The following is a 26,171-nucleotide window of genomic DNA, read 5'->3' as shown; positions in this document are numbered from 1 at the left end:
CCTGACCTTTAGTGTTCCTTTAATGAGCTCTGGAATCTGCAACTCTTTATGTTCTGGAAAGTCACTCAGAGCAAGATACACTGGGAAGTAAGGTTTTTTATTTACTAACTTAAACAGCCTGGGGTGTTCCTCACCAGCTCCTTCTGGCTTGTCAAGCCCACCCCTCAGCTGGCTGGAGCTTGGCTATTTGAGAAGGTGGTTATGTGCGTGGCTCGGAGGAAGGCATGCCTGAGGTTTTATTTAAGTGAATACAAGGCAGCTGGGTCTGAGAGGTTCAGGCCCAGAGGTTCACCCCTGCACTTGGTGAGGGTAAAAATTAAGATGGTTTTTGACTGCTTTTAAAGAAGGGGCATTGGGGCAACTGTAAAAGAATGTAGCTGACAGACACGATTTCTTGTACTGGAGGAAAAATTATTTCCTGTTTGTGTTTTTAGGGTCTTCATGATAGTATATGGCTTATTATAGTTTCCAGAACACCTTTGTATATATTTTATTCTTTTATCCCCACCATAACTTCAATCATCATTATCCGTATTTTGTGAAGAAACTGAGGCTGATCGGTGACTTAGCCAGAATTGTGTAGCTAGAATATGTCAGAGTCGGGGGCTAGAAACCAGCTCATCTGCTTCCGGTCCCGTCTTTTTTTCTCTTATTACTCAGTGTAACTCAACTTCCCCATAACCGTGAAGCAGTGTGTTTTCATGACTCGTGGTTCATTGATTTACAAAAAAACCTTCTGTCTGAAATATTTCGTATATACAAAAGAAAAAAATTTATGTATATAATTTTATATATGGTTTGTACGTATATGTGGTACAAACATAAGTAAAATGACTATCTGGATACTCATAATGAAGCTTAAGAGAGAGAGCATTACCAGTGGCAATGAAGCCCAGTGGCCTTTCCCCACCTGCATCTCCCCACCTCCCTCTCAAGGGTAGTGCTTATTATTCCTTTGCTTTTTATTAATTTTACTATCTAGGTATGTTTCCCTATGTAATAAATCACTGAATGTTATATGAATTGTAACATGCTCTGTATATTTTTATACATGTTGGTTCACTCACTTTCACTGCTGTGTAAAATTCCGCTGTGTAAATGTACTACAAGTTATTTATCCATTCTCTACTTGGTAGATGCTTCTAGTTTTCTGCTAATGCAAATATGCTGTGATGAAAATTCTGGAAGTGGGTTTCTGGGATTATAGGGCGTGTGATGTTCAATTCTATAAGATAATGCCTGATTGCATTTTGAAAATCACTTTTTAAGGTGATTGTACCAATTTTACAATTCACCAGCAGTTTATGAGAGATCCTGGTCTTCCACATCCTTGTCAACACTTAAACTTTTTGACTTCTGAATTTGTGTCAATTTGATTTGTATAAACAGCATCTTGTGGTCTTAATTTGCATTTTCTTTATTACTAATGAGGTTGAGCATATTTTCAAATGTTCATTGCCCATTTGTATTTCGTCTACTGTGAAATACTTGTTTCCATCTTTTGTCCATATTTCTTTTGGATTATGTGTCTTGTTGATTTCTAGGAGTTCTTTATACATTCTAGATAAGCATTAGTTTTTTTGATGTTTGTTTTGTGTCTTGAAATAACTCCTTGCAGTTTGTAGCATGTCATCATTTTGTTCTTTGATGTCTTAACTATGAACAGAAGTTCGAAGTTTTAATTTATTTGTGTTTATCCATCTTATTCTTTATGGTTATGTTTTTTAAGTCTTGTTTGAAAAGTCCTTCTCTCTCTCAAGATTATAAAGATGTTCTTACATTCTCTTCTGAAATTTTTGTAAAATTTTGCTTTTTACATATGTCTTTAACCTACTTTGATCTTTTTTGTGCATAGGGCGCCATTTTCGTTTATTTTCATATAGATAGTGGATTACCCAGCACCATTTATAGGAAAATATCTTGACTCTTCTTGGTGCTTTTCTTTTCCATGTGAATTTTAACATCTTATCAGGTTCCAAGAAAATCTCTGTTAGGGTTTTGATTGGAATGCGTAGCATCCTATAGCACAATTTAGGGAGACATTTACAATAGTAAGTCTATCCATGAACATATAGATGTCTTCATTTATTTGTGCCTTCTTTAATGTCTTTCAATATAATTTCATAACTCCAGAAGGTTCTTTCACATCTTTTGTTAGATTTATTCCTAGGTACCTCATGATTTTTGTTGCTTTTACAAATGGTGTCTTTTTATTATTAATTTTCTAATTATTCTAGTATCTGGAATTTCAATTGATTATTGGATATTGATATTTTTATTCATTAGTCTTGTTATACTCTCTTAATTCTATTAAATTATATGTAGATTCTTTGGGGTTTTCAATGCATAGACAGTTTTATCGGAGAATCATGGCTTTCTTATTCTTTTTTCCATTTATTCTGCTTATACTCTCTAACAGATTTTAAGTTGGCAATCTATTTCTGTTCTTTCAAGACTAAATTTAAATTTTTTTCAGTCATTCTTAAATTAATGAAATTTTTATAAACTCAATACCTTAACCCTCCTGCCAGGCAGTATAAAAACTCAGTAACTCATGTTACTCTGGTTTGGCTTATAAGCTATTAGTGACCAATATGCAGTTCTAATTTGTATTTTTAACCTAACATTTTAGACATAATCTTTATTATTTTAAACAAATATATTTTGTTAGATTTACTCATGTCTACCACATTTTTTGCTTACCATTTTTTATTCCTTCTTAGACTTTTTAGATTGTTTTCCTTCTTTCTAAAGTACATTCTTCAGAGATTCCTTTAGCAGTGCACATTCCTTCAGTTTTTGCTTATCTGAAAATATCTTTATTTTGACTACATTCTTAAAAGTTAGTTTGTTAGGATTCATAATTCAAAGGTGACAATATTTAGTCTCAACATTCTAAAGATATAATCCCTGTATCCTGGCTTCCATCATTACGGATAAGGTCTCATTGTCATTCCTTAATAAATGATCAGTTTTTTCATATCTCTTAGGCTCTTAAAGACTTTGTCTTTGGTGTTGGGTAGTTTTACTCTAATGGTTCTAATTATGGATTTCTTTATCCCGCTTTTGTTTTGTTTTGTTTTGTTTTTATGAGGAAGATTAGGCCTAAGCTAACATCCGTTGCCAATCCTCCTCTTTTTGCTGAGGCCTTGAGCTAACATCCATGCCCATCTTCCTCTACTCTATATGTGGGATGTCTGCCACAGCGTGGCTTGATAAGTGGTGCATAGGTCCGCACCCGGGATCCAAACCTGCGAACCCTGGGCCACCGAAGCAGAGTGTGCAAACTCAACCACTACACCACTGGGCCAGCTCCATATCCCGCTTTTATATGTATCGTGCTTACTATATCTATATATTTCAATTGAATATTTCCTCAATTCTGGGAAATTCAGGTATTATCTTTTCGGATATTTCCTCTCTTTATTGTATCTCTTCTCTTTTTATGGAACTCTGATTTGATTTTTTTAAGACTTTCATTCTATCCAACATTATTATTAACCTCCCTTTCATTTTTCTCGTCTCTTTATTACATTGTACTGCATTAAAAAAAAATCTTACAGTTTACTGACATTTTCTTCAATGCTATCTGCTTTACTGTGTAACTTGCCTATGAAATTTACATTTCGAAGAAAGAGAAAACACAAATTATCAACATCAGGAATGAAAAGGGGGTTATCACTATAGATCCTACAGACATTAGATAATAAGCATATAGTACAAATAATTTTATGCCAATAAATTCAACAACTTAGATAAAATGGCAAGTTCCCTGAAAACATAAATTGCTGAAACATATACAAGAAATTAAAAATCTAAATAAACTCCTATCTATTAAAGAAATTGAATCCATAATCTAAAACCTTCCCACAAAAAAGAAGCTCCAGACCATATGGCTTTACCAGTCAATTCTACCAAACATAATACCAATCCTTCATGAACTCCTTTAGAATAGAGACGAGGATAGAACACTTCCCAACTCATTTAAGGGGGCAAGCATAACTCCAGTGCTTAAGCCTGACAAATATATCATAAGAAAAGAAAATTACAGAACAATATCCATCATGAACATAGATGTGAAATTCCTTAACAAAATATTATCAATCAAACCTGGTAGCATATAAAGGATAATAGATCATGACCAAGTGATGTTTAATCTGTGAATGCAAAGTTGGTTTAGCATTTGAAAATCAGTCAATGCAATATGTCATATTAACAGTATAAAAGGGAAAAAGCTTATGATATCCCTGTAGATGCATGAAAAGAATTTAACAAAATCCAATATTCCTTTATAATAAAAACTCACAGTACACTAATGATAGAAGAGAACTTTCTCATCTGATAAAAGGGCATCTAAAAAACCTACAGTTAACATTATACTTAATGGTGAAATATTAGTCCCTTTTCCCTTATGATCTGAAAATGAACAAGAACTTTCACCATTTCTATTCAACATTGTTCTGTAGATCTGAGCCATTTTAATAAGGCAAGAAAAAGAAATAAAGGGCATGTAGTTAGAAAAGGAAGAAGTAAACTGTAGTTTTTTCACAAACAATATGATCGTATATTTTGAAAATCTAATGATAAAATCTATAAACTACTAAAGCTGATAAGCGAATTTAACAAGGTGACAGGATATAAAATCAATATGCAAAAGAATTAATTAGGCTATATATACTTGCAATGACAAATGTCAATTTAAATTAATTAAGAGTGAATTTAAAAGTAACACAAAATCAAATATCTAGGAATAAATGTGGCAAAAGATGTGCAAGACTTCTATACTGAAAACTGCAGAACATTGCTGAAATAAAGAAGTCCTTAAAAAAAATGGAAAGACATGCCATCTCTATGGATTGAGAGACTTGATATCGTTAAGCTATCCATTATCCCTAAATCAGTAGATTGATCCAGTGTAATCTCTATCAAAATTCCAGCAGGCTAATTTGAAGATATAAGCAAGATGTTTTAAAACTTGATATGGAAATGCAAAGAGTTTAGAGAAGTCAGAACAATTTTGGAAAAGGAGAACAAAATTGTAGGACTTGCATTACTTGATTTTAAGATTTACTGTAATCAAGATGATATGGTATTGGTGTAAGGATAGATAAATCAGTGGAACAGAATAGAAAGCCCCTCATTTATGCAGTTGGTTGGGTTTTTGACAAAGGTGCAAAGTCAGTTCAGTGGGGACAGGAAAGTCTTTTTGATAAATCCTGCTAGATCTACTGGATATTGGTATGGGGAAAAAAAGTGAATCTAGACCCTTTTCTCTCTCTGTAGATAAATATTAATTTGAGAATATCTATGATAATTTGGGGTAGACAAGTATTTCTTGGACAGAACACAAAAAGCACAAACAATAATACAGAAAATTCATAAATTAGACTTGGTCAAAAAAAAATTCCTTTTCATCAAAAGACACCATTAAGAAAATGAATGTAGTGCTTGCTTCGGCAGCACATATACTAAAATTGGAACAATACAAGGAAGATTAGCATGGCCCCTGCACGTGGATGACATGCAAAAAAAAAAAAGAAAGAAAATAGTTAAGCCATATACATGTCACAGTTTTGCAGAAGGGCTCATAAACATTTTTTCAGGTCTGGAAATTTGTCATCAGGTGTGTGGGAACTGTCTTGGGGAATCTGCCTTCATTCAAATTTGAAATGTGCTGTTATACTTAAAATTAGACACTGTTTCTTTTTCTTAAAAAAGAAAAGAAAATGAATGTAGACAAGCCACAAACTGGGAGAAAATAGTTACGTAACATGTATCTGTTTTGTTTTTTTGACCATGGAGATTTCTGTTACTTTCCTGTAAATATAGGAATGCATGAATTAGTATGTTTGTTGTAGTTTATCCAGCATCTGGGGATTTTGTGTAAAAGGTGTTTCAGAATACTAGGGCATCCCTCTGCCAGAAGTAGAAGTCAGTTTTTTGACTTTTCAAGTTCTCTGTAAAATATAACAGTTATCTGAGCAGCATTAGACAGAAATACAGTTATAGCATCATAGTGACTACATTATTTCACACTTAAGCAGAATTATTTAGCCAAATCCTATCTAATTACCGCTTCAGAAATAAAGCCTATATTTACTAGTTTCCCAGGTAAGAGGCATTACTACAAAGCAGTAGATAAACCTCTGGAAAAAATGTTGGCATGGTATATCTTTTCAGGTGGCTGCCTTCCTGTAAGTGGGGCTCTGGCTATGTACGTGTGTATGTGTATGTGTATATGTGTACTTTTTCATAACTGTGGATGTAGCCACATGTATACATAGATAATGTTTTCAGATAAGATGTATTTTCAGGTAAGAATGGAAATTTGGAAACAAGTAATATTTTAACTTAAACTTAGAATTCATTGTAATATTTGGATGCAAGATATCCAAAAAAAATGATCAGTGTTTATAGCAGAGCATGTTTGCTTGCAAAAGGATATAGCTATTATTTATGCTATCGAAAATTGATGCACTTAATGAGAATCCATTTCTCTTAACTACCATTTGATAATAAAAGGACAATGTCAATTTCCTACTTCCTGCACATGATGAGAATGTGAATTTAATGCCTCCTTATGGTTTCATTCTTTCAACTGCACGGAGCAGGATAGGGCAGAGATATCCTGTAGCAGAGTTCAGGGGCTTTTGTGACCTCAGGTCTTAGCCTTTCAGCTGAGTCTGTCCTTGGGGATGAGAGGCAAAAGGGAAGACAGAAAAGGATGAAAAAGAAGAAACACAAAAAGCAGAGGAGGAGGGCACACAGAAAGAAAAAAGAGAAAAGTACATGGAAAAGATGGGGCAAAATGCTACCAATATGGTCTTAAGGGCCTTAAGTGGCACAGGCGTCCTTCCTGGCTTCTAATTTGCCTCTCTATACCTATTTGTGGTCAGAAGAATATTGGCTCTGTCACTGCTTCGTTTTAGAACCTTGAACAGGTTTTTTAACATCCTTTGGCCTCTGTTTTAAAATGAGATGATATCATGTATTTTGTGAGTATTAAATAATATAGTGCTTATAAAACATTTAGCAGAGTTTCTGGTACATCATAAACCCAAAATAAATGGTAATTAGTATGATGATCTCAATACCACATCTTCAAGATGCAGAGAAATGGTTTTTCTCCTGACAATGCTTCTCTGACTATCTGTGGTGAAGAATCACTTTGTAAGGTTCCCAGTCCAGCGTGTGTTGATACCTGTGTGAAATGCAGTTGCAACAAACGTGGCTTACCATAAAAATGAAATAAATGCAAATATATATAAAATATAAGCCCCCAATTTTTTTTAATTGAAGTTTTAATAGTTTATAACATTGTGAAATTTTGGGTTGTACATTTTTGTTTGTCCATCACCATGTATATGTCTCCCTTCACCCCTTGTGCCCATCCACTACCCCCATTGAAGCCCCCAATTTTTATTCTTAAAGTCAATGGACATAAAATATCTACTGAATTGTTATAGATAGTATTAAGCACTTTGAACTTCTGAATTTATCTTATCATGAACCAGTAGCATTGTGCAGATGGGCGTGGGTCCATGGCCCACACTTTGAGTACCACTGCTCCGTGAGGAGCAGATCTACTGATAGCTATAAATACGTAAGGGTGGACTCTGGTAAGGGAAGGGCCTTGGAAGTTCTTAGAAGTCTATGCTGGGGTGGGGGTTATGATCCAGGCTGACAGCTCCCTCCCTAATACGTTCATTTACACACATGTCCCTCTTCGCTCCAGACTCTAGAAAGTCTTCTCTGAAGGAAATCCTCATCTAAAAGCCCTGTGCAAAAGAGTTTTCTTCTGCAGGAGGCAGAGTTATTCAGAAATCTAGGAAGTGAGCAGTTAGGATTGAGAAGTAGTCAAATCATCTTCAAATGTTCAGTAACATAGACTTTGTCAGAAGATGTACTTTGCCCCTCTCTGAACCTCACTGATATTCCTTTCTGGTGTTCATTTATATTATCCTTGACCCAAAGAGGTGTTTTGAGTTAATATCCCAAGGGGATAAAATAGCAAGAGACATCCACTCATAGCTACTTCGGGGCTTCAGATTCAGATTCAACTCACATGTATTTAAGATTTACCACGCTGGGCACCATGATTGGTGCCTTTGCTTTTGTGAGCCCATTGACTCAACAGCTCAGTGAGGTTGGTATTTTTATCAATGTCATTTATTAGGAAATGGAGCCTCAGAGAGGTTAAATGACTTGCCCGGTGGTCTGTGATTCAAAGCCAGGTGTACTGAGTCCAAATACAGTTCTTTTTTACTCTATTACGTGTTTAATTATCTTTCACGACATCTTGTTACTTGAGGCGTGTATTTATTGTTATGGAGTCCCCACTGGAAAGTGCATAGCCTACAACAGTCGTAAGCACTAGTATCCACCATATGCCAGCCTTTCAGGAGAACATCTTTGCTTGTATATCACCTGCTTTTGTAGCGTTTGTCTCTAAAAGACACCGAATTTTTCAAGGAGGTAATAATTAATTGCATTTTAACAAAGAAATTAGGTTAACTGTAAGACAGGCTGAAGAAGTTGGTGATTTATTAAATATCCTCAATTAGAGAAAGACTTCTAAATAAAAGATGATAACCATCAATTTAAGTGAGACTACAGAGGGATAAGGTCTCAATTGCAGCAGAAAATATTTAAGCTGAATATGCTAAAGAACTTTCTGCCGTGATCACGCTTTACAGCTTTGGAGTGATTTTGAAAGTTCACATAAACTGTCAAAGAAAAGGTGCACAGCTTGTTTTCAGGTTGGCTTGATTGAGAATTAGTTCTTGGAGGTGGACTGCACAACTTGTAGATAGGGTCTACAGTGGTCGTGACTCGTGGAGGTAACTTACCTCCAGAGGAAAGAATATATAATTCTGAATGTTCTGTTACGTGTATTCACTCATTCAACAAATATTGGTTGAGTTCCTTCTAAGCACCAGGCACTATTCTGGGTACTGAGGATATAATGGTGAACATGACAGAGGAGACTCTTTCCTCATGCAACTTACATTCTTGTGGAAAGGCAAAAAAAGCAAATAGATGAACAAGGTAATCTTTTAGTGACAAACGTTATTAGTGAAATTAATAGCGGGATTATTAATTTTGATTCTGTGCACAGGGAAGGCCCCTGAAGTCAGGGAGATAGACAAGGGTCAGACCCATGTGGCATCTTGTAGACCATAGTAAAGAGTTTGGATTTTAACAATGGGAAGCCAGGAAAGAGTCTTAAGCAGGGGGTAACATGACTTATTTTGTATTTAAAACGTCACTCCTTGGGGCCGGCCTGGTGGGGTAGTGGTTAAATTCGTGCACTCTGCTTCGGCGGCCCAAGGTACGCAGGTTCAGATCCCAGGCGCAGACCTATGCACCACTTATCAAGCCGTGCTGTGGCAGCATCCCACATACAAAATAGAGCAAGATTGGCACAGACATTAGCTCAGGGTCCATCTTCCTCAAGGAAAAAGAGGAAGATCAGCAACACATGTTAGCTCAGGACCAAGCTTCCTCACCAAAAAAAAAAGTCACCCCTTGTTTTCTTTCTATGAGGGAAATAGGGGGATTGGGACAAAGGTGGAAACAAGAAGTCAGTTAGGGAGGCTACTGTGGGCTACTGAAGGTAGAAGCATCCAGGCAAGAGACCAGAGTAGCTTGGACTCAAGTGACAGCTGTTGAGTTGGAGAGAAAGCAGTAGGATTGCCAGGAATTGCTTGTGGATTGGATTGGAGTGGCAGCAAGAGAAAGGAAGGAATTGAAAATGACTCCTAGCTTGGATGGTATTATTTTCTGAGATGGGCGAGACCAGAGGAAGAGCAGTTTAGGGGAGAAATAAAAAATCCTGTTTTGGCCGTGTTAAGTTTGAGATGCCCGTTTGACATCCAAGTGGCTGATATCAAGTAGACAGTTGCATGAATGGGTTTGGAGCTCGTGGGTGAATTGGGGCTGGAGATATAAACTTGGTAGTCTTTAGCATAGAGATGTTGACTCCATGGGCCTGTAATGAAATCACCTAGAGGGAGAATGGCTATAGGCCAGGACCTAGGCCTGGGCCCTGGGGCACTCCAATGTTTAGAGGAGAAGCAAAGGAGATTGTGGAGAAGCAAACTAGAGAAGCCCAAGAGCGGAGCCTGTCCTGGAAGAATAAGCTGGAGTCAAACATCCACAGGTGCCCTCCACCCCCTGTTGCCTCTGCACATCCAGGACCCACACATCTTTAGGACTGAGACAGAGGGCATATGCCCCACTCCAGTGGACCCATTCTCTCCCATTGTTTCAAAATCCATCCAAATAGCTCCTTGTCCGGTGGTCGCCTCTAGTGTGTGGTGTAGGTCATTCACTTGGCAAACGTTGGTTGAATAGCCAGTCGGTGCTGGGACTATGAGTGTAACACTGAACAGGAGCAACTCAACACCGTCCCTGCCCTCACAGGGTTTACAGCATAAAAGGGTCACCAACGAGTGAGTAGACAATACAAGGCACAGAAATGGTTGAGGTACAGCTGCTTCCAGTATAGGCTGTGTGATCTGGGCAAGTCAGGTTGCTTTTCTGAGCCTTGATAGTCTGTCTGAAAAATGGAACTTAAATTTGAGGGGCTTTCTGATATACCCTGAAGATACGAATGAATGGACGTGTGAATGAAAACGCCTGTATATCCCATCATGCAGACGTTTAAAAGGATAGAGAATGGAAAGGCTTGCTCAGCCTTTCTGTTGGTGAGCTCATGTTTGCCTATACCATATTAGCCTACACCAAGTTTCCAAACTTTCTTCCCCTCCCTTCAGGCCTCTCTCCTCGTCAGGTTCTCTCTGGCCCATTTTTCCTTCAGATTTCTTCTCCGCCCCTCACTGTCCACCATTCCCATGCTGTCAGCTTTGGGCCTTCTGTTTGATTCCCCACGTCCATTGCAAAGCAGAAGAAAGGGCTTGTTTTAACAGGGAAGAATCTGTTGCTGCTGAACCAGGAAGATTTTACCTTCCTGAGAGGAATCTTTAGTGTTTAAATTATCTGGAGACGTCAGACAAAGGATTCTGGGAAATTCAAAGTTTTTTACAAAGGAAAAAAAGATACCCACACAGTGTTAAGTGTATAATGGCCCAACTTGGTAATAAACTCTGTCACCCCTTGAACACTGACACACCCACTCCTCAGGCGCCTCGGAACCTTTTGGGGAGGGCAGCTTCTCAGAGGAGTGCAAAAAGTGTCTTTTAAAAGAACACAGCCATTTGTTCCCTGTCAAGATGCCTCTTTCATACTGTAATTAGAGTGCTCTGGGGGGTGGAAATGGGGGAGAGAGAAGAATATGAAATGCTCTTACCTCCCCGGGGCTCGTTCTTCCTGCACCACAGGGCTTTGAACCCACTGAAATATTGTGACTGAAACATACACTGTTATATATGCATAGCGAGAGAGAACGTGACATGTGTGCTCCTGAGTTCGTGCCTTGATAGTATCTGTGTGCTAAAATGAGGAGGCACAGACTGGTGGGTAATTAAATGGAATCGAGAGATCTGAATTCCGCTTTGTAACTCTGTGTCTTTCGATAGTCATGTTAATTCTTTAGGCCTGTATTTTTCCGATCTGCAAAATAAGGATAAAAGTGTGGGCCCCTAGTTCCCTTCTTAAAAGATTGTAAGGACAAGCATGTGAGAATGCATAACTTTTCGGTGTTCATAGTACATGCTGTTCCTTGATCATCCCGGCTAATGGAGGGAAATGATCAAGTGGTTGGAATGAAATAGTGCAGCATTCGAGAATATTTGTGGAGTTTTTGTTTTATTTCATTTTGAATTTTATTTGCAGCAATAGCAACAACAATTTCTTGATTATATTTTGCTGAAAAATCTGTTATCGTCTTTCTAGCACATGCCAGCAGGGGAGAAGAAAGAAGGGTGGTGGAGAGAGTCTAGGATGGCTCTGTTTCATTCACAGCGGGTAATCCTTGAAGCAGCTGGCACATCTTATGCGGATAACAGAGAATTCGTGCTATTGGGCTTAGTGATCTTTAATATAAATGTGCCAGTATATCCAGCTGACTTAGGTACACAGCTAAACTCCTGATCTTCCCCCAGACACTGCTCTTTCTGGTGTTTTTTCCATCTGTTAATTGAACTCTATTCTTCTGGTTGCTTAAGCTAAAAAACCTTGGGGTCATCTTTGACTCAGATCTCTCTTATACTCCACATTCATGTTGTCAGCAAGTCCTCTTAGCTCTACCTTCACGATATATCCAGAACCCTGCCATTTCTCAGTATCCCCACTCCTACCACTTTGGCCAAGGCAGCCATGATCTGGAAATAACCTAGAAGATCTCCTTGCTTCCACCCTTAGCCCCTGTTAGCCTATTCTTAACAGGGCAACCAGAGATATTCTTTGAAAACTCAAATCAGGTCATTGACTCTTCATCTGCAGCCCCACCAGTGGTTGCCAGATCACACCAGGTAAAAGTCAAATTGTTACAGAGCCTCGAAGGCCCTACATGGTCTAGCCCTCTACCTCCATGTGGCCCGTTGCCCCCTCTGACCTCACCTCATTCGTTTTCCATTCATTCAGTCCCCTCCTGCCATATTGGCCCTTTCTGTTCTTCGAAAGCTCCTACAGCGTGTTCCTGCCCCACAGCTTTGCCCTGGCTGTTGCCTCTCCTGGAATGCTCTCCCTCAGATATCTGCTTGGCTCACTCCCTCACATCTCTCAGGTCATTTCTCGAGTCTTCTCAGGGTGGCCTTCCCTGGCCACTGTACCCCAAATTCCAGACCCCTTCCTCAGACTTGCTATTCCTCTTCTAGGCTTTATTTTTCCCTTAGCACTTGTCAGTATATACCATACTTTATATTGCACTGATTTATCTTGGTTGTTGTCTGTCTCCTCCTCTAGAATGTAAGCTCCCTGGGGGCAAGGATTTTTGTGTTTATGTTGGCTGCTGTCTCCCCATATTCTACAACAATGCCAGCCACGTAGCAGGCACTCAGTAAATTACATTTTGGAGACAGAATGAATATATATTTGTAGATGAAGGCCTTGATAATAGGTTATGTGTATTATGATACATTCTCAGGAGTGTCAGTAACACTTAAAATTGGCACTTGGAACACCCTCTCTCTGCTGGATGCTATACTTCTCACTTTCCATCTATTATTTAATTTAATCTTCACAGAGCTTTGCGACAGGTATGGTGTTTATTCCTATTTTATAAATGCGGAACCTGAGACTCAGAGGTTAAGAACTTGGCCTGGATTACACCCTGGTGGAGCCAGGATTCAAACCCAGTTTGGCCCAGTTCCAGAGCTTTTAATCATTATGCTCTAACAGTCTGAATTACACCAACTTCAAAGTTGGAAAGCAACACAGAAACATATTCCAGCTCCTTCATTATCCCCTTTACGTGAATTGCCAGGCCTTCCCCTGCGTCTACTCAAACAAATAAACGAGATCTCAATGTCAAGAAGAGTGAGAGAAGAAAAAGACCATGCATTCCCTGAGATCCTAAAAGAATCTGCCTCTTTGAGTTCCCGTGACTGAAATGTCATGAAGATGTGGACTGGCACTGGCTTTGAAGCCCGGAGATGGAAGGGATGCTCCTGGTCAGCCACCGTTGCTGTGGGCCTTGGGCTGGCAAGCCGTCTGACCTTTCTGTGCCTTGGTTTTCTTGCACGTAAAAGGCCAGGCTTGGAGAAGCCATTTGTCAGGTCCTCTGCACCTGACATTCTGGTCTGTGAGACCCATGGCTTTGCTTTCATTGCTGTGGGTGAGGGTGGAGGAATCGGGGTGGGATACAGCGTTCTGTGTGAGGCCACTTATTTGCTTTAGGAAAGGACTTCTGCTTATCAGAGGGGCCCTCCCAAAGCCCCTGATCTCTAAGGAAGAGTGACACAGTATGATGCAGTGCCTGAGTTAATGCCTCCCTCCCTGACTCTGCTGGACGCCCATCCATCCTGCGTATTAGAGTCAACACTGGATGGCCTTTAGAGAACTGGGTGCTGTTTTGGCCTTTATTTATTGACAGCCTAAGTCACCTTAAATCCTTTCTGGAACTGTGTGACCTTCAGTAAGGTGTTTACCTTCTCTGGGCTGTGTTTGCTCTTCTGAAAAATGGGAGAAAAGTTTCCCCAGGCTCATAAGAACACTGAAAAGCTGTTTTACGCCCCATCCCCCAGCCTATTTTCCAGAGAGACTGAAATTAAACCACTGCCAACACACAATTGCCTATCCGATTTCCCCCAATTTCTCTGTTAGTTTCAGAATATTTAGGATCAAAGAGGTTTTTCTTGGTGTTTAACCCAAATTCCTCCTTCCTGAAGCAAACATCTTATAGGAAGACTGTCAAGGTCCCCTTGGAGACAGTGAAGCACTTTGGAAATATGGGCTCTGAAGATTAATAGGAACATGACCATGTGGCCATTTGTGTGCTTGGCAAAGTCTGTCTACATATGCTTCTGCGTGCCAATGTGAGCATGTGTGTATCCATGCCAATGTGTGTGTGATGAAGCGCACAAGTGTGTACAGGAGTGTGAGTAAACAGATCTTTGAGTCACACAGGCTGCCCATCCTGGCGGGCTTTGTCTTCCTTTTGGTTGCCATGACAGCAGCGAGGGCCTTGGATCAGTAAACAGAGCTCCGTGGGTACTGAATCAGGAGGAGGGGTCTGGAGCTAGAGGCCAAAACAGGAGCCAAGTAGTCCTCCAACAGAGCATTTCTTGTCACAGCAGACCTACCAGAACATCTTCCTCACTAGAGAAATGTAGGGATACCTGTCCAGGTGCCCTGTGACTCCAAGGTGGCATAAGATGGGCAGGAATTTCAGGCTGGAGCGAGGCTTCAGTGAACCTCACTTCTAATCCCCAAGAGTATTCACCTCATGATAAACTCTAGCAACATGAATGACCAGAGCCTCTCCCATCACCCTATAGACTAAAATCAGTCACTGTAATTTATTAATATACAGATTAGCCACTTTGTGAGTTATCTGTGACAATGGCTCCCTTACAGGTCTCTAAGTTCATAAAATATAAATCAGTTTTAATATTAACATAAATATGATTTGAAACACAGCTGTACCTTCTACCTGGCCCCCACACCCCTGAGGTACACATGATAAATGTTTTGGGTATTTATACCTTGTCTGAGATTATCTATATAGTTCTTCCACTCTTCTAATTGTGAATAATGTAGAATTGGCTATGTATGAATAGCTGATTTTTACAAATTATGCCTCTCATGTAAACTGCTGGGAAACAAAAGTAGTCACAAATGTAAATTCACTAACTAGAATGAAAGAAGAAAATTGTAGTAAACCATGCAGTACAAGGAGATCAACCTTCTTCTTCATTTCCGTAACTGAAGTTTAGAAACCCAAACCTTGCATATATACGTGACAACCAGAATAGAGGCTTGTCCATGGTCAACTCCAGCTCACCTTCCTTTCATCTGTGTGAGAGCTGTGTCATGAGAGGAACTGCAGCTTATCCTCCTAGGAAAAAAAAAAAAACAGCCAAAAATTATGGATTGCAGAATTGAGTAAGAAGAATCTATAATGAAATACAATTTGGATTTGTCCCTCCGTTTTATTGGGATATAACTGACATATGAGATTGTTATTAGTTTAAGGTATACAACACAATGATTTGATATATGTATATATTGTGAAATGATTACTGCAGTAGGTTTAGTTAACATCCATCACCTCACGTAGTTACAAATTTTTTTTCTTGCGATGAGAACTTTTAAAATCTACTCTCTGAGTAACTTTCAAAGGTATAATACAGTATTGCTAACTATAATCACCATGCTGTACATTACATCCCCAGAACTAACTTATAACTGGAAGTTTGTACCTTCTGACCACCTTTACCCATTTCCTCCACCCTCAACCCCCGCCCCCTGCCTCTGGCAACCACCAATCTGTTCTCTGTTTCTATGAGTTCAGTTTTTTTAGATTCTACATATAAGTGAGATCATGTAGTATTTGTCTTTCTCTGTCTGCCTTATTTTACTTAGCATAATGCCCTCAAGGTCTATCCATGTTGTCCCAAATGTCAGGATTTCCTTCTTTCTTTATGACCGAATAATATTCCTGTGTGTGTGTGTGTGTGTGTGTGTGTGTGTGTGTGTATGTATCTCCCACATTTTCTTGATCCATTCATCTGTTGATGGACACTTGGGTTGTTTCCATGTCTTGGCTATTGTAAATAATGTTGCAGTGAACCTGAGGTTGCAGATTCTCTTTGAGATAGTGATTTCATTTCCTTCAGATATATACCCAGAAGTAGAATTGCTGGATCATATGCTAGCTCTATTTTTAATTTTTTGAGGAACCTCCATGTTGTTTTCCCTAGTGGCTGCACCAGTTTACATTCCCACCACAGTGTACAAGGGTTCCCTTTTCTCCACATCCTTGCCGATGTTTGTTATCTCTTGTCTTTTTGATGACAAGCATTCTAACAGGTATGAAGTGATATCTCATTGTGCTTTGATTTCCATTTCCCTCGTGATTAGTGAAGTCGAGCACCTTTTCATGTACCTGTTGGCCATTTGTACATCTTCTTTGGAAAAGTGTCTATTCAGTTCTTCTGCCCATTTTTTAATTGGATTGTTTGGGGTTTTTGCTATTGAGTTGCATGAGTTCTTTATATATATTGGATATTAATACCTTATCAGATAGATGATTTGCAGAATATTTTCTCCCTTTCCATAGGTTGCCATTTCATTGGATTTTTATCATTTTACAATCTCTTACAAGAATTCAGTCAGGACTCCTAGAGTAAACAAGATTTCTTCCTGCCTCTGCTTATGAGCAGAGAGTTTTTGTGTCCTTCTAATGTCAACACTGACTGATGAGGAAACTGAGACAGAGAGGTTACTGCCCAGTTTATTAGCAGCAGAGGTTACCTGGATACCTTGCTTTGGGAATCAACTAGGTAGTATTTATGCTTCATCACAGGGGGATTTATTTTTGTTCCCCTTCCTTGGAATTCTGAAATCGAGATGCATCCCATCTGGAGTTCTGTTGCCTCTGTGGGTGTAGAAACGCTGGATGGAGCAAATGAAAAGGAGCCGATTACTCATCCTCTTACCTTAAGCCACAGGCTAATGCCAAGAGGGCTTAGGGAACATGCACACTCTTCTGTAAGCCAGATTTCCTCCTTTTAAACTTCCTGTTGCTTGATCCAAGGGAATTGGATAAAGTGAGATATTCATAGGGCCCCCTTCTGGGGTACCTTTCAACAGGAAGTTTGGCAGTGGTCACCTGGGTGACTAAGTAAGGGAACAGTCATATGCTTTATCTTTGCAAAAGCATCATCATCTGAATAACGCCAGGATCCTCTGTGAAGAGGAGAGCGTACTCAGGTCCTCAGGTTAGAGACGGGGACCAGTGGGAGGAGCATATTTCCTTTTCCTAGGTCTGGCCACGTATATGCTCATGAGACTGGCGGGCATGTTGAATCTAAGGTTAGAATAGTTACTTACTTTTGGCAGGTAATGGAGCTGAATCCTGTTTGTCCCTGTTTGCTCTGGGATGCAGTATGCATGTAAATAAATGGTGACTATGGTGTGGACACAAAACCAAGCAGTACATCACTAGCTTGACTAATGCTATGAATTTTATACTTGGTCTTTGTTAACCCAACACAGAACGATGGATTTGTATCCTTTTGGAAAAAACATAAAACTCTATGTTTATATCCTTATTTTCCTCAACCCCAGGCTGAAACTAAATCCCTTTTGTAGATGTTAAATGTTGACTTCTAGATGGCATGAAAGACCGCTGAGGCATTGTGGAAACAGTGTTTAACCTGGAATCAGAAGGCATTAGTTTGAATTCTGGTTCTGCCTCCTGCTAAATGGATGATCTTGGGCAAGTAACCTTTCTGAATCTCCTAGGGTTTTTGCAAATATAAATGAAATAGTTTATATGAAAGTGATTTGTAAATTAAAATGTTCACAAATGTGTTATATGACTGTTAGTTGCTCTTAATATTTTATTTCCATAATCTATGGAATCTGCTATAATACTAGGCCTTGGATTAAACTCCATAGGTCCTTGTTGGAATGTGACATGATGCAACCTCTGCCTGGCCTCATGGAACCTGCAGACTAGTCAGAGAGAGAAACCCTGGGCACAAAAAATTGTGACAGCAAGGGAGGGGGTGAGAAGTGTCACGAAAGACACTGGTGTCAGACTTTCTGCCCTAGGCTCCTAATGGAAAAACAAAGCAAAACAGAGAAGGCCATTTGATAAACACAATAGAGAAGGACCCCTCCCCACACGCATAGTCCTTCTTCCTCCACTGACATGCAGGAGCTGCTTAGGAAGTATCCCCGCTGTGCACATTCTTTGCATTACTTCTTTTAGCCAACAGGCTTCTTAAAAAGACCAGGCTGGATTTGTTGGGCTCTAGGCCTGTGAGCCCCAGCTAAGATGCCAGGTGGGAGAGTGGGAGGAAACGGGGCCTGCAGTGGCAGAGGAGAACAGGGAAGCCAGCTGGTGAGGTTGGAGCCAGGAAACTTCCAAATACACAGGGAGGTTAGCCTGGGGTTTATTAGGCTCGCCCACGAGATATGAAGCTCCATGTTCATTCTGGGGGCCAGATAGAGGTGACACACGCGTACCTCATAGACTAATTCTACAGAGATTTTAGTGGAGCCAAACAAAGAGAAACAGCCGTGCCCACGAGTTACCTGGCGACTACGGCATTCCTGCCTAGTTCACCTACTCCCTTTGGGTCAGTGCAGAGATGGAGCGCTCCTTCATTTAAACCTTTGGGAGCCAGGGCAGAGCTATCAGGATGCTCACCAAGTCAGCTTGGATATTTTTAATTTAAAAAAAAATCTATTGGACATATACCATGTGCCAGGCCTAGTCTGGTCCAGGAAGATACGAAGTTGAGTAAGACACGGAATATTTTTACAGAGAGCTCACATAGAGGGAAAGACCGTGACCTGTACAGCTCACCACAAAAAAGGTCTGGCTGTAAGGGGAGCTTTAAAGAGGCAGAGGGAAGGTAGAGTGGAGGCCAGAAGACTGGGAGTGGGGGGGGGAAAGGAGGGGAAAGCTAAACAGAAGAAGTGATATTTCAACCTGGCCTTGAAGAAGGATTTTGACAGACTCAGGCAGATAAGGGATTCCAGGCAGAGAAGCAGTGTGAACTAAGCCTTAGGAGCCTGTGCTGTATTTTTGGGAACAGTGAGAAGTGTGCTGTGGTTGGAGCATGACCCTGGTGGGCTGCAGGCAAGCAGGGGATGGATCGGAATGATGGGAGGTAAGGTTTGAAGAGAAAGGTTTGGATCAGACTGTGCAAGACTTTGAAGGCCATGTTAGGTGTTTGTACTTCATTTAGCAGTGGATGGAGGAGGCTGTGGAGAAGGGGGAATAGAGTAGAGAGAAGATGGAATTTAGAAGATCTGAAGGTCATGGTTTCTCTTAGTGGCTATATGTCCTTGGACACTTGCCCTCTCAAAGGTCCACTTAACACCCCTTAGATTCAGTTTTCTGAGCTGGAAAATGGAGATGTTGGTAACAATGCTCAGCCTAGATGCTAAAGGATTATTGTGTTCCTCTGGTCATAAACTGCTTAAATTCTCCCCTTTCAAGGTCTTGTTCAAAATATTAATTCCTTGGTAAACCTTCCTGAATTCCCCCAGAGCGTAGTTGAAAACTCAAGACACATATGAAAAGATATGAAATGATTAAGGAAACAGCACATAGATATGCTGCTAGATTAGGCAGATATGTGGGGCATAAGGAGCTTGGGCTCTTAGTGCAGACGGGCCTGGGGTGTAATCCTGGTTCCATTTCTCACTTAAACTTGAACAAGTTGTTTAACTTTTAAATTGAGAATGAAAATACCTGTTCTACTGTCTTCTCAGGATTGGTGTAAAGATTAAATGAGCAAAATGTATAAAGGTGCTCGGAAGTTAGAAAGCGCTCCACAAATATTACTTGCTATGGTTATTATTTTAGGTTTGGAAGTGATCAGATCCAATGCACGTTTTAGAAAGATAACTCTTACGTAGCTGTGAGGTGGATGAAATGAAGGGAAGACAGACAGGCGGTTGAGAGACCAGTTGGTGTTATTGCAACAGTCCAGACAGGAAAGGATGAGGTCCTAGACCAAGGCAGTGAGGATGAAGAGGAAGAGTGGATCCAAGTGCGCTTTTGAAGATAGAACCGACGGAACAATGGCACTAATTGGACAGGAGGGATAGAGAGAAGACAAAGAGCCAAAGGTAAGAACTTGGGTAGATGCTGACGCCTAGTCACTTTCTAATTGCTGAAATCTAGGAAAGAAGGTGAGGAAAGAGATGCCCTAGGGCTTGAATTCTGTTACCCTGTCTCTCACTGGCCCTGGCACTCCTCATTTTGACTCTCTCCCTCTCCCTTCCCCCACAACACCATTAGTAGAACCTGCTGAAACTAAAGCCAAGCCTAGGAGAACTTCTCCTTCCAGTGTGCCTTATTCCCATGCCCTCAGCGTGACTGCGACACCTTATAAGGTGTCTGTGCCCAAGGAATCCATCTGTATCTTGGCAGGAGGGGCGGATGAGGTATCTCACCTTCCCCTGCACTGGGGCTGGGACACATCCCTCAGTCCCTGGCTTGTTTCTTCCTCCCTGGACATGAGGGAGTAGCTGGCAGGACCCACAGTGGGTGCTGGACTCCTTCGTCTTCAGGCTGCAGCTCTTTTTTTATGGGGAACACCTTGAATAAGTGAAACAGCTTCCAGGACAGTAGGAGAGTGCCTGAGCCGAGGCTGGGAGGCACCACACGAGCAAGGGGCATTTTAGCCTGGAAGGGTGTTTGGTGATGAGAAGGGCATTGGTAGAGATGGTTTGTGGAGGGGCCTATTAGCAAGTGAATATTTCGTGCTCCCCATTTCCTCACTCATTGAATTTGATCGTCTTTCTCTCTGCCAGGAAGCCCTCATTCCTCTTCTCTCTTCTTTTTCCCATGGGGCTTGAATCTTTTCATCGTCTTGTGCCGCAGAGTGGCTCTGGTCCCCTGTGCCTGTTAATGGACCCTGTCTCCTCCCTGACCCTCACCTTGGCTTTCCCTCTGTCTCATCATCGCCCCTCCACCTCACCCATCTTCCCACTGTCTTTCTACTGGAGCCAGGTAGCCTTCTCATGTTCCTTCCTTTCTTATTTAACCTCCACCAGCCATTTTCAAACAGCATTTCAACCCTTCAAGGCATCAGTGTCATTGGTCTTCAGTGGCAGCCCTCATTGAGCACCCTGGGATATAGGACACCAGAGGAAGCGCAGCACTGTGGTCAGAGTTCAGATCCCAGCAGGTTACTTCCCTTCTCTAAGCCTTGGTTTCCCCATCTGTTAAATAGAAATTTAATAGTGCTTACTTCATAGGGTGGTTGTGAGGATTAAATGAATCAATGGGCATGAAAAACTTCATACAGGGCTGGCACATAATAATTGATCAGTATTCATTAATCACTGTTATTAAAAGCACGAAGAGGAGCTGTGCCTCTCGAGGGTTAAGGGCCTCATTGTGGCTAGGGAAATAGCATTTTAAAACCTAGTTTGTGGCATGACTAAGAAAGTACCTTCCAAAGTAGAGCGCGCAGAGGGTGTAAGTGCTGATTGGAATGAAACTGATCTGATCTGGGAAGGCTTCCTGCGTGAGGCTGAATGAAGTGCGTTTCTGTGTAACGTTATAGGGAGATCAGGGTTGCAGCCGGGGACAAAGGCAAGGGGAGCAGAAGCGCCTGCTCAAATTCTCCCTCTCTCTACTTGCTTCACCTTTTTCTCAGTCACGGCACTGTCCAAACCTGGTACATCTTACCCTCCTTGTCTACAGGGAATTTGCCAAAGAGAGAGAGAGAGTGGAGAACCGGAGAGCTTTCATGAAACTGCGGCGCCAGCAGCAGATTGAGCGCGAGCTGAACGGGTACCGCGCCTGGATAGACAAAGCAGGTGAGGCGAGTGGGCTGGAGGAGGGTAGTGGGCTGCACAGACTGCAGAGACCTACCCTGCTTCTCACTCCCAATACTTCCATTCCAAGGGGCAGCCTGGACCGGAGCAGAGAGGTGCTCGAGGTGCCTCATTAGCTCTGTGGGATCCCTGCTGGTCCCACTTTCTTCCTCTGGAGTCTTACTGTCCCTGTTCTTCCACCAAACACCTTTCATGAGGCAGGCATTTTAGCAAGGTAAACTGAGCAAAAGGTAACATAAGCCAGTCCTGGAGCTGAGGTTGGGCTGGTGACATCTTACACTACTACTAATAATAATAATAATAACAACCTGGTCATTCCACCAATGTTTATTGAGTGCTTACCTTGTGCTGGAACAGGTCCTGTTCCAGGCACTTGGGATACAGCAATGAGCCAGAGCTCTGCTCTTGTGGAGCTCATCACCCTCTAGTTAGAGAAGGCAGCAATGAACAAAATAATAAGTAACTTGTAAGAAGGTGATAAGTACAATGGAGACAGATCAAGATAGGGTTATGGGGTATAGGATAAGTTGTAATTTTAAACAGGGGTGTCAGGAAGACCCATCTGGGGGTGACTTGAAAGAGATGAGGGGTGAGCCACAGGAAGATCTGAGAAAGGAATATTCCAGTGCCAAGGCTCTAATATGGGAGCAGGCCAGGAGTGCTCCAGGAGCAGAAGGGAGAGTGAGCAAGGAGACAGGATGAGGGCAACCCTGGTCGAGTGGGCAGCAGATCGTGTGTGACCTCATGGGCCGTTGTAAGAGATGGGGCTTTCCTGTGAGTGAGACAAGAACCACTGGAGAGTTTTGCACAGAGGAGGGACATGCTCTGATTTAAGATTTTCGGGGAGCACTTGGTTGTTGCATTGAGAGTAGACAGGAGGACAAGGCCGAAAGCAAGGAGACCAATTGTGAGGCCACTGCAGTAGGCCAGGTAATAGATGCTGGTGAACTGGCTTTTCCTGTTCCCTGAGCTGTCGTCAGTTCCTTACTCTGTGGGTCAGCATCAGGAATAATTCCTGCCCAGCCCCAAGGATAGGTCCAAACCTATCATGATTTCATTAACCCACAGAGCCACCAGATTCGAGTTTGACTGTGACTCAGCTGCTTATGAGGGGCATAGATCCACCCACATCTGTCAGTAAATGGGATACATTTGCTTTCCTTATTATTTTAAAAGTTGCATTGCATTGGTGTTATATATCTTCATTTTCTTCCTGTGCAGACTAATTTTTTTTAATAAAAAAAATACGCATGACCGTCACCATCTTTTCTCTGTTCCTGGTAGAAAGCATAGCAGAAATGTGCGGTCTCTCGGGAAAAATATGGAATATGATTTGATGGTTAGTTGCCTGTGCCTTATTCTTCTATAGGAGCTTTAGAATGACACTATGACACTCGTATTCTAACCACCAACACACTGAAGCTCTCTCGCAGCTCTGGAGTCCATGTTTGATTTATCAAGGGTGAGAGAGCAAGTGTGATTGAAAGTGCCATTTCAAAGCCAGAGAAAAACCAGCCTCTATCTGGGACCACCCGCGTTTCTTTGCTGCCTCTGGAAGCACGAGCCATGTGCATTGTCTGTACTTCCACTTCGCCCTTTCTCCTCGGAGGCTTTTGTTTGGGGGTGAACCTCCCCCACTCTTCCCAGAATGGCAACTCAGCCTTCCTGAGCAGATCTGTGCCAGGCCAGGCAGGCAGCTTGAAGTGTCCCACTGTCCTTGGCTTGCTGAGTGGAGGAGCCATCTGACCGACCACCCTAGTGAGTGGGCTGGCAGCAGAACCAGAGAAGCACCCTCCCCGCCCTCCCCGTGACCCCATTCGGGGTCAGGCAGCACAGGCTGCTGCTCTTTGTGGCTCTGCTTTTCAAATACATGCACAATTCCAAGGCTCCGCTTTCTTCCAGTTGGCAAAGCCAGCTCTCTCCTCCTTCTAAGAAAAAAGACGCACTGCGACGTCACGTTGTGCTTCCTGGCCCTTCCCTCTACAAATGCAGCATGAGTGAATCAGAGACATATGGGTTACATTTCCCTGGAAAGACGCTCTCAAGTTCGAAAGCAACTTGGCAGGAGGCACGGGGGGGGGAGGGGGCACTTCCAGCACATCCAGAGCCCTGCAGCACGTCCCCGAGATACCCAGCAGCACCACCACCCTCCATCTGCCTTGGGGGTCCTCAGATACACTACACATGGGAAAAGTGACTCTCTGGCTGAGGTCATTCATGTCACTAGGAGGTATTTTAACAAGTACCTAATTTTCAAATGTGCCCTCCAAACAACATGTGCTGTAAATGACTTTAAAACCCTCTATGTCTGCCTCAAGGAGCATCTCACCGATAACACTTAACCTCTTAACTTAGAGTTTTGCCAGAGGCTGCGTTTGAAAAAGAAAGCTAAACACTGATGACTTGTTATAGCGGCCGTCCTGCGTGGTACCCTCTCAGCCTCAAAACATTCCCCTCCCTGGGAAGTACCTGATATACTCGCAGTTTTGCATGCAGGTGGAATTATGGTACTGGCTTTACCCTCTTCTGCTTGTCGTTTTCCTTGTTAAAGGGCTGGAATTAAACCACTGTTTACTAGGGCCTGCTGCAGGCTCTTCCCTGGCAGCTGGGCTCCTGGGAATGATTGCTTAGGCCTCCAGTTCCCTCGCCTATGGCTGAGGTTGGGGTAGGGATCAAAACTCATCCAATCAGTCCCAGTAGACGACTCAGAATCCCACCAGACGTGGGGCAGAAGGGCTATGTTATTGGTAAGTTTGGAGGGATGCTAGTGAGGTTTATTCTAACAAATTTTACTAGAAAATAGTGTCCCACCGATGATGACACCTCCATGGACTACAGGACTGCTCCTGGGGAGGCCAAGAGGAGAGTCCCAGGGACCTTGTGGTTCTTTTCCAAACACCAACAACAAAATACATCATTCCAACGCCAACCAGTCCTTCAATTCTCTGACACCAATTGGGAGTCCAACGGTTCAATTCACTTCTGACACTAAACACCCCCCAGAAGTTAGTGCAGACCCCACAGGTTAAAGGCCCAACCTCACAAGCCTGCCCCCACTTCACACGCCAGTTGCAAGTGGGGTCCCCAGGTGACTACAAACTTTGGGGGGTTCCAGGTTTTATAATTCACTATACTGACTTAAAGAACTCAGGAAAAACCATACTTACTATTACCAGTTTATTATAAAGGATGCAACTCAGGAACAGCCAATGGAAGAGATACACAGGGCAAGGTAGTGGGGTGCTGGCAGTGGGGCACAAACTCTCGTGCCCTCTCCAAGCCCATCACCCTCCCAGCACCTTGATGTGTTTGCCAACCTAGAAGCTCCCTGAGCTCCATCATGTAGGGATTTTATGGAGGTCTCCTTACGTAGACATGATTGATTAAATCATTGGCCGTTGGTGATTGGACAATCTTAAGCCCCTCTCCCCTCCCAGGAGGTGGGAGGGGGGATGGGGCTGAAAGTTATAACCTTCTAATCACTTTTTCTGGTGACCAGCCCCAATCCTTAAGCTATGTAGGCCTCCCCCACAATGAGTCATCTCATGAGCATACAAAAGACAGTAAATTCCAAGGGTTTTAGGAGCTCTGTGCCAGGCAGGTGGACCAAAACCAAATATTTATTTTTTATTGTGTCACAGGGACAGATTCATGATGGGCCCAACCCTCCTCAGCTCCAGCTGTGCCCAAGCGAAGCAGGATGGAAGTGGTGGGGGAAGAGGAAGCAAGCCCACAAGCCCGGCTCCTCTCCTTGAGGGCTCTCAGCTCAGCTCCTTCCTCTGCTCCTCCTCCAAGGAGACAGCCTAGGGCCCCAAACATGGTCTCGCCTCCAAAATGAGAGGGTTGATGTTATCACCTAGGGGCTACAGACAAGAGAAACTAAGGAAGCTTATATTGCTAGAAAACGTTTAAGGAAACTGGGTGGAAGTAAAAATGGAAATGGAAATTTTTCATTCCTATCAATTTAGGGGATTTTAGTTATAAAGATCGGCTCTTCCTCTCATGGGTATCCTCCTGAACAAGGATATCAGACACAGCTGAATTTTACCAATCATCCCCCAAGCGCCGCCTCACTAAAGAACTTCCTTTTTGGTCTTATGTGTCCCGGGAGCCCCCTCCATGACACTTGATGTCTTTCTGAGGCTGGTGCCTGCGGTGAGCTATGAGCTCTTTGCTCGCTCTCTGTTGCCCTGGAACCAGAGGTGTCCCTGAGGGATTTTCGTTTTGCAAAATAA

General features: G+C 42.1%; 1 protein-coding gene and 1 non-coding gene across 8 annotated transcripts in view; both read left to right on the top strand.

Moving 5' to 3' along the window:
- The window catches only part of CACNA1E (calcium voltage-gated channel subunit alpha1 E), a 391,046-nt gene that overhangs the window by 275,955 nt on the left and 88,920 nt on the right, over positions 1–26,171 (top strand). For all 7 annotated transcript variants that reach the window (XM_058539925.1, XM_058539921.1, XM_058539922.1 and 4 more), the window contains one exon: positions 21,803–21,918. In XM_058539925.1, the coding sequence (XP_058395908.1) occupies positions 21,803–21,918 (116 nt within the window). The remainder of the gene's footprint in view (positions 1–21,802; positions 21,919–26,171) is intronic.
- Positions 5,445–5,551, top strand: LOC131405056 (U6 spliceosomal RNA). Its single transcript, XR_009219918.1, has one exon. It is a non-coding gene; the product is annotated as a U6 spliceosomal RNA (small nuclear RNA).

The sequence above is a fragment of the Diceros bicornis genome, chromosome 4, assembly GCF_020826845.1.
Source record: "Diceros bicornis minor isolate mBicDic1 chromosome 4, mDicBic1.mat.cur, whole genome shotgun sequence".
Taxonomy (NCBI): domain Eukaryota; kingdom Metazoa; phylum Chordata; class Mammalia; order Perissodactyla; family Rhinocerotidae; genus Diceros; species Diceros bicornis.
This window is presented reverse-complemented; position numbering and strand designations above follow the sequence as displayed.